Source organism: Notothenia rossii (genome assembly GCF_949606895.1).
Source record: "Notothenia rossii genome assembly, chromosome: 10".
NCBI lineage: Eukaryota > Metazoa > Chordata > Actinopteri > Perciformes > Nototheniidae > Notothenia > Notothenia rossii.
Window position 1 is genome coordinate 41,821,318 of NC_136908.1, and position 9,771 is coordinate 41,831,088.

The window sequence follows — 9,771 nt, forward strand, 5'->3', positions numbered from 1 at the left end:
AGAGAGGCTCCGTTTATTATTCTTATATTCTTATATAGAGTCGTCATCAATTTGTTTTAAAGCTCAATAAATAACAAAGAAGACCTCTGACCGGCACTTTTCTAATTTTGTCCGGAAGATTTAAACTTTAACGGACATGTTGACTGGCGAAACGGAAACTCTGCCGCACGGTTCCCTCGTCCCTTGGAAGAGGCAGAGAGGTGGGTGTTTTTCATCTGCTGGTGGACTACCGGAGTTTAACAGCAGGAGCACACGCCGTCCACCGCAGAGAATAAACAGAAGGGCAACCATGGCAACCATGCTCCGGGGTCTTCTTTGCTGCTTTTGGTGTATTTTGTAGCGGCAGCAGCGTCACTTACAGGCCCGGCCTATTTACTACAGCATTTCCAGCGGGTCGACCAGTCTCGGTTGAACGGACACGTTAAATTAATCGAATGCGTGTGAACGGAAGACTTGTTTAAAAACGCATACGGTGCGTAAACCAGAGTTCCCGTTAGCCGGTAATTACCGGACTATGACCGGTAAAATATGCTGAAGACCGGCAAATCTAAATCTCTCCGGTCAAATTGTCTGGTCAAAATTATTTCCCCTTAGCGCAATCCTGCATCAGTTGCGCAACTTGTGCCACTTATGTGACAAACAAAAGAGTATGTGACAGACAAGAATAGTCAATTCTAATGTCTAACACTTAATGTGGTGAAAGAGATGTCCTGTTGATTGTGCGTTGATCTGTTCATGGGCGTAGGAAGCATCCTGAAAGTGGGGGGGACATTGTTAACGGGGGTTAAAAAAAAATAGATTTCCTGTATTCTGGTGCATTTTAACAGGTGGTTTGATACATTTATGTGGCTATACTAGCATGAGGAAAATGATGGGTACATTTTGTAATTTCATCCAGTAGTAAAGAAAGGAAACATATTTGATTATTAATTCAGAGCCGTCTTTGAATGAATAAAAAGCAGTTTGAATACCCATTTTTTGTACATTTATATACAACAATAAATATTTGTGAGTGCATTGAGAGATATTGTTGTGGAGAGCCATTTATATATCCATCCATCCATCCATCTTCTCCCGCCTATCCGTGGTCGGGTCGCGGAGGTAGCAGTTCCAGCAGAGAGCCCCAAACTTTCTTTTCCCTGGCCACATCAACCAGCTCTGACTGGGGGATCCCAAGGCGCTCCCAGGCCAGCGAAGATATATAATCCCTCCACATGGTCCTAGGTCTACCCCTCGGTCTCTTCCCAGCTGGACGTGCCTGGAACACCTCCATAGGGAGGCGCCCAGGTGGCATCCTAACTAGGTGCCCGAACCACCTCAACTGGCTCCTTTCGACGCGAAGGAGGAGCGGTTCAACTCCGAGTCCCTCCCGGATGACCGAACTTCTCACCTTATTCCTAAGGGAGACACCAGCCACCCTGCGGAGAAAAGCCATCTCGGCCGCTTGTACCCGCGATCTCGTTCTTTCGGTCATGACCCATCCTTCATGACCATAGGTGAGGGTAGGAACGAAAATGGCGCGGTAGACAGAGAGCTTTGCCTTCTGGCTCAGCTCCCTTTTCGTCGCAACGGTGCGGTAAAGTGACTGCAGTACCGCTCCCGCTGCTCCGATTCTCCGACCCATCTCACGCTCCATTGTTCCCTCACTCGAGAACAAGACCCCGAGATACTTGAACTCCTTCACTTGGGGTAATGACTCATTCCCTACTTGGAGTGGGCATTCCATCGGTTTCCTGCTGAGAATCATGGCCTCAGATTTGGAAGTGCTGATCCTCATCCCAGCCGCTTCACACTCGGTTGCGAACCGATCCAGTGAGAGCTGAAGGTCGCAGACCGATGAAGCCATTAGAACCAAATCCTCTGCAAAAAGCAGTGGTGCAATCCTTAGTCCACCGAACTGCATACCCCCTCCCTCACGACTACGCCTCGAAATCCAATCCATGTATATTACAAACAGGATTGGTGACAAAGCACAGCCTTGGCGGAGGTCAACCCTCACCGGAAATGGGTCCGACTTACTGCCGAGGACCCGGACACAGCTCTCGCTTTGGGAGTACAGAGATTGGATGGCCCTGAGTAGAGACCCCCTCACCCCATATTCCCGCAGCACGTCCCACAGTAACTCCCTGGGAACCCAGTCATACGCCTTCTCCAAGTCTACAAAACACATGTAGACTGGATAAGCGTACTCCCAGGCCCCCTCCAGGATCCTTGCAAGAGTAAAAAGCTGATCCGTCGTTCCACGACCAGGACGGAATCCACATTATTCCTCCTCAATCTGCGGTTCGACAATCGGCCTGACCCTCCTTTCGAGTACCATAGAGTAAACTTTCCCGGGGAGGCTGAGTAGTGTGATGCCTCTGTAATTGGCACACACCCTCTGATCCCCCTTTATAAAAAGGGGAACCACCACCCCGGTCTGCCACTCCTTCGGTACTGTTTCCGACTTCCACGCAACGTTGATGAGACGTGTCAACCATGACAGTCCCTCAACACCCAGAGCCTTCAGCATTTCTGGGCGGATCTCCTCAACCCCTTTGCCACTGTGAAGTTGTTTGACGACCTCAGTGACCTCCCCCCGGGAGATTGGTGTCGATCCCCCGTCATACTCCAGCTCTGCCTCTAACATAGAGGGCGGAGTTGTCGGGTTCAGGAGTTCCTCAAAGTGCTCCTTCCAACGCCCTAACACTCCATCAGTTGAGGTCAACAACGTCCCATCCTTACTGTACACAGCTTGGATGGTTCCCTGCTTCCCCCTCCTGAGGTGTCGGACAGTTTTCCAGAACAACTTTGGTGCCGCCCGAAAGTCCTTTTCCATGTCTTCTCCGGACTTCTCCCACACCCGCTGCTTTGCCTCGGCCACGGCTGAGGCTGCTGCCCTTCGGGCCTGTCGGTACCTTGCAACTGCCTCGGGAGTCCCCCGGGATAACAAATCCCTGAAGGCCTCCTTCTTCAGTCGGACGGCTTCCCTGACCACCGGTGTCCACCAGGAGATTCGAGGGTTACCGCCCCTTGAGGCACCTAGGACCTTGAGACCACAGCTCCCCGCCGCGGCTTCGGCAATAGTGGCTTTGAACACCGACAACTCTGGTTCAATGTCCCCAACCTCCACAGGAATGCCCGAAAAGCTCCGCCGGAAGTGTGAGTTGAAGGCCTCCTGAACTTCGGCCTCCTCCAGACGTTCCCAGTTTACCCGAACTACACGTTTGGGCTTACCAGGTCTATCCAGAGGCTTCCCCCGCCACTCGACCCAACTCACCACCAGATGGTGATCAGTTGACAACTCCGCCCCTCTCTTTACCCGAGTGTCCAAAACATACGGTCTCAGGTCCGATGATACGATAACGAAATCGATCATGGACCTTCTGCCTAGGGTGCTCTGGTACCACGTACACTTATGAGCATCCTTATGTTCGAACATGGTGTTTGTTATGGCCAATCCATGACTAGCACAGAAGTCCAGTAACAAACCACCACCATTTATATATAAATCGCAAAATACATTTGTGAATCCTTCTGTGAGCATTTATTAATATTGAGACTGATCTGACTCCATACAGATGTTAAGTTCACCTAGATGTCAAGAGAGGTGGTGAAGTGATCATTATTTATTGCGCAGTATACTCTTTCACATTGAATCATAACAAGTCATACTGAATGTAATTACAACTGACTCTAAAGTAAGTCCCAGTCTGTGACATTGGACATTTTGAAGACTCAAAGTCCCAAGCAGTAGGTAGAATATTAGCTAGTCTATGTAATGTGCACAGAAAATAAATAGTTAACTGAATACTGGGATGGAAATTGCCTCTAAGCACTCAGTAAAACATAAACACACACAAAAAGCTTCTGAATGATAAGAAGTATGATTAAAACATAATGCACATTACCATTTTGAGAGAGAGTACCTTAAAGAACTCAGAAAAGAATCTCTTATCGAACTGAGGCTCCAGTAAAACACACTGACTGCGTCTACATCAGTAAGCCGTTTAGTATTATCCCGGTTATGATCATATTGGGGATATGGTGTTTACATGAGCACAGAGAGATCGGGTTATTCATGTTCCCTGTTTACAAGATAAATAACCTGGCATTTCGATGCCTTTTCTCATCTAAACTATTCAGTATTTGTATCTCTCTATCATGACATGAAGACGAAACTCCTCTCCAGAAGTGAGACGCACTTGCCGCCGCCATCACTTTTAACTGATTAACTGCTACCAGCTGATGACTTACTTTCCTCTTCTTTGAAAAAAATGTTCTTATGTCCATGTTGTCTGGGGGAGAAAACATATAAAACCAAGAGAACGTCAGCTTTGATTTTCGCTGTGTTAACAATGTCCTGAACACTTGGTGTGTGTGCCTTACCTCTGCTACCGGCATCGCTTCATACAACAGGTCTGAGCTGTCCAACTATGACAACACTCCTTGAACATATGCGCGCTATGTGAGAATCTGCCTTGGTACAAAGTAACAGTGAAAACATGGTACGGAGTTTCATTGATTTGGGCCCTCTCTCAATAAGCAAGTGGAATGGATTTGATAGTGAAACACTGACACAGCGCTCTACAAAGTGCGGCGAGTGGATAGACCGATTCACGGACTTTCCACATGGTAAAAGTGGGGGGTCTAAACTAATCATTTGAAAAAGTGGGGGGGACTTGTCCCACCCTCATATAATGGCTGCGACACCCATGGATCTGTTGGTAATGCCTCGGGGTTCCGGTGGGCATATAAACAAATGCATAATGCTGCGTTATACTTTGCGGCCTCGCCCGTTTGCATAGCAACGCTTATTGTTTAGGTGTCTTTTAATAAGCAGGTAGTTATATCATTAGCTATAACTAGCTAGATCTGATCAATATGGACATAAACACGAGTAAAGTCTAATCTGACGGGAGAGAGATCAGCTGCTGCTGACGAGTCAACACGCAGCTCTGCATGATCACATGCAGCGGTGAGCGGGACAAAACACACACTTCAGGTTAGAATAGGATTGTTTTGCTGCTGTAGCTTAGCAGTTGCTATATGACAGCACGGCGTTGCTAGTTAATTTTCTAAATAAACAAACAATACCAGTGGGCCAAGCACGAGCCTGTTCATATTGTAACGTTCACCGCTATTCAAAATCACAGATCACTCGAGCCTTCAATGTCGAAAATGTTCTCTTTATTTTCTGGTATTGACGGCCACAGTCACGCCTTACAGAACCAATCAATAGAACACTCATTATGACTTTTCCCCACACTCGAAGACAACTCCTACCGTCTCGTACTCCCTCCACACACACCGGACAACGCACACACACACACCTGGAAGGGGCGGTCTCTCCCTAACTCCCACCAACAACATTGCCTAAATAACTTTACAAATGTACACAGCAAATTCAGAAGTGTTAATTCAACTCCTAGGGAGTTAAATTCAACACTTTAAAAGTGTCTATATTGGTCCACACTAGATCGAGTTAAAATAACACTTTTTGATGTGTTAAACATGACAGAGTTGAAACAACACTCTCAGTAGTTGAAATGTAACACTCACCAGTGTTGAATTTTCCTAACACTAGTGTGTAGTGTCAAAAATTAACACTATCATTGTGTTGTTTTAACACTGAATAAGATTCAGATTATATTAACACTATTGATAGTGTTAAATCTATATTAACACTATGGATAGTGTTAAATCTACATCTACTACTACTACTCATAATAATAATATAATTTACAAAGAAAACCACACAAGTTGCAGTTTGAATCTGTATTTATTTCAAACAAGCTCACCACAAAAAAAACAGCACTGGCTTTGCAATAACCAACAATGACCAACACAGGTCACACGATATGACAATGTGGCACAATATAATATTTTTCACACATCTTATTAGAAAACTGTTTGTCATAGGGTCTGTAATAAATCAACTCCTTAACTGGAAAAACAGAAAATGAATCTGCGCTCTCACTGATACAGTATGCATTGAAATGATCATCAAAATAAAGTGTCCACTCTGCATGTCAAAATAAATGCTTGCTCATTATGTACAAGAATGTTTGTGATCTTTCTGAAAACAGGATCTTCCATATTTGTTCCAGTGCAAACAAACATACCAATCTGATATTCTGTTCCATAGTTCTTCACCCAATTAGTGGTTGACACTTCACAGTATGCATTTACATTAAATACAGAACTTAAAACATCTCCTCCTTCCAAGCTATCAATAGTTTCTTTTTTCACTGGACCAAACTCAAATCTCTGAAAATCAAAATTCTCCCAGTGGTAAGCTAGCTGTCTCTGGTGTTGTTTCATCAATGCTTTTGTGATATTTTTGAAATTTTTCACTGATCTTTTAAAAAAATTATGTTTCGCTTCAAACCGCATACACCATACATGAAGGAGTGGACCTATTTTTCTAATGCAACGCGGATAATGTAGCATAAAATGATGCTTTGGAATCAATCTTTTCTCTGAAAACAAAGATTTAAATAGCTTGTGGTGGTCCTTAATCAAGTGCTTCAAAAAGTATGTCATACCGTTAGTTACAATAGGTGAAAAAACAATATTCACAATCTGAATCAAGAGGAGGAGCAGATTCCAGTAACAGTTATTTCTTTCCAATACATCACCAAAAATAAGAGGAGCATTTCTCACAAGACACCACGACTGTATTGCATTTAGACCAAGGTCCTTGCTAACATCATCCATTTTCAACCCGCTTGGCCTATTTTTTCTCTCAATATAACCACAGTTGAAACTTTGGATCCTCTGTGACAATGATTCCAAAGACAGATACTTATGGTTGACAAGGTATTGAAAGATTAGTTTGAGTTCGTACTGTACAACACCTTCAAGTAAGTCGTGCATTATGTCAACTGCATAGTTGTCAGAGGTGTGGAAAATGTTGAACTCAACATAGGATTTTCCTGTAGAGCTGCACAATGTTCTGCATGCATTTCTTTTGTACGAAAAATCATGCCAGGGTCATCTTCAGTAAACATAGACTGTGCCTCAGCCTTACTTGTCAAACAAAATCTACAGTAATAGTTAGCGCTGAAGGACTCGACAAAACCGAACAGTCCATGTAAGCCTAGGTTGTCACCTGTTACTTGTATAACAGAACCAAGCAAAGGTGAGTCTGAGAAAGGCACCTCAATTCCTTGTGTTTCAAGTATTTTAAGATCATCAACAAGAGGCTTTAAGATGTCATCAAATCCATAAGTCTTCAGGTCTTGTGAGTGAAAGAGTGCAACAACATGTATATTCATCAACACAGAATTATATTTTGGGGGCAGGTTCCTCAATATAAAGTAAATGCAACCAAGTTTGTGAATCCCTTTCTTTGAACCTAAGGGATTTGCTGTCTCAAACTCATCAAAATAGAGTTGAATTTGTAGAGCATGTTTGTTCTGGGAAAACAAAACGCTATTCTTGAAGTATGAACCATCACATATGTCTTTATAAACTCCTTCTTCTTGATGCTTGGCTTGCAAGAAACTTTCACACAATTCAGTGTTCTTGAACATATACTTAAGAGTTCCCAGGATGGGTGTATACACAAATGTATCAGTTACAGGGACCTGACTGTAAGTTCCTGTTGTGTGATCCCTGCGAACATCAAACCGCACTCCAAGAACATATTCAACAGGTTCAACAATTTCCCACTTTTCCTCAAAGAACTTCTGTCGTTTCACTCTTGTGTTCAAAGTTGAGAACGGATTTTCTAGTTGATCAAAACACTTTTCCACCTTCTTTTCAAAATCTGTGCCTTGAATTTCTGGAGTACAGCTGAGAACTGCCTCTCTTGCTTGCGTATGAATGTCATTTACAAGATCCTCCATGGACCCCACCATTGCTTGGACTGTGCTCTCAGCAACACCAGATGCTTGCAACTGTGCTACAACAGAAGCACACATGTTTAACACAAGATTATTGTCAACAGAGAGCTCGGTAGTTGTTGGAGAGTCTGTAACTGCCTGTGAAGTTGAGGGCTCACTAACTTCATTCTGAGTGTCCACATTGTCATCAGTATTAGTCAAAGCAACATCTCTATGTAAATGAACAAGATGCTTCTTGAAACCTGAATAGGTGCAAAACGATAAACAACATCCCGGCTGTCCACATTTTAAACGTAATGTCTTTCCAGGATATAGACCGTGCTGGAGTCTTAAATGCTGACAAAGCAATGCAGAACTTTTGTGGTGTGCCTTACAGACATAACAAAGAAACATATTTGCATCCAGGGATATGTATCACCTCAAGCGTTGTGCAAAAATCTCGCTCTGAGCTCCTTGACTCTGGGACTTTCCTTGGCACTTCCCACATCAATGTTAAAAACTGTGGTTTGGATGAATGTATAGAAGTTGAAGAGGGATTCGTGGTAGTTGACACTGAAGATGAAGTGTGCTTTGAAGAGCTCGTCGAAAGCTGCCAAGGATGTCTGTGCCTTGCAAGGGATGGCCTTGTGGTCAATGATGATGTAGTATCTTTGGATGCTGTTCTTCTTTTGACCCACACACAGGAGGAAGGGCTGACCCGGGGCCACACCAGAAAGGAAGGTTTGGACACTGGCTCCATTCTTTAACAAAATGTAAACAAGAATTATGAGAAAATCATGAAATAAACTGAAATATGACTGAAGGCACAAGTGAAAGTTTGCATAATTATGTCCACATGTCTCCACGAGTTGATGACAATAGGAGTTTTTTTATTTTTTATTAATTAATTGGTCAAAGTTATTGTTATCTGTTAAAGGAAAGGTTGATTCGTTAATCGTGTTATCTGCAGCCTTTCCAAAATGGAGATGGCGTACCACAGTGTTTTTGTAAATTAATAATTGTTAACCTAAAAACAATCACAAGATTAGTCGAACAGCCCTACATAAGTACATTACTATTTGCATACCTGCAAATATCGAACAACATGGTCTTCAGCTTGACATGCGCTGATTTTTGGACTCTTTTTGTGGCCTTTGGACGTGGGCGGCAGCAAGTGAACCAACAGTAGAATGCTTGATAAGTCACTGTCCCAGCCTAGGGGAAAAACAGGAGAAAATGTCTGACACATTCACATCATATAATTTTAAAGAGAAGAAACTAACCAGACCCACCTGAGTCGTGCTGCGCAGACAAGAGGTCTTCAATGTGTTCATTAGAAGTCAGTTGTTTGCAGTCTGTCAGGATCCTAGGTTTGAAAAAAGTAGGCCATTTTGCCAAAAATCTGCCCGACACTTCCTCTCCAAACATCATGGTGAAATCTTGGTCAATCTACAAAAGAACACACATTTTTATACTTATGCAACTTAAAAGTTTATACATTGAGTGACAATTCACTAAATATAAAGAAGTTGTCTTTCTTACCAAGCCAGTGATGTCGAGGAATCGTGGGAAGACATCCAAAACTGTTGAAGAGCACTGCTGATGTGCTGATGTGCACAGTTTAGTACGAGCCTATAGGCTCGTACTAAACTGTGCACATCTGATAACTGAAATAACTTGGACACGCTACAATATTATCATTAATATTTACATTAAAACATTCCTCTGAAACTTAGCCTATAACATTACTTTGCAAGGTAAGCACAACCAAAATAAGTTTGTAAAAGCAGAATTTGAACACTTTTTCTGTGCTCCGCAATATTTTTGTATAATATTACATTACATTACATTGCATTTAGCTGACGCTTTTATCCAAAGCGACTTACAATAAGTGCGTTCGACCAACAAAATACAAACTTGAAGAAAACAGAATCATATGAGTAGGTTTCATAGAGATAAAACA

The 9,771-nt window shown here is 43.1% G+C and overlaps 1 protein-coding gene across 1 annotated transcript; it reads right to left on the reverse strand.

The window, feature by feature from the left end:
- Window positions 1-6,916: 6,916 nt before the first annotated feature.
- LOC307023206 (uncharacterized protein) lies at window positions 6,917-9,427 on the reverse strand. The gene is made up of 4 exons (XM_079656314.1): window positions 9,351-9,427; window positions 9,101-9,257; window positions 8,896-9,023; window positions 6,917-8,569 (listed from the first exon to the last, which is right to left on the reverse strand). The coding sequence occupies exons 2-4, from the start codon at window positions 9,237-9,239 to the stop codon at window positions 8,249-8,251; spliced, it is 588 nt and encodes a 195-aa protein (XP_079512440.1). The 5' UTR covers window positions 9,240-9,257; window positions 9,351-9,427; the 3' UTR covers window positions 6,917-8,248.
- Between the last annotated feature and the right edge of the window lie 344 nt (window positions 9,428-9,771).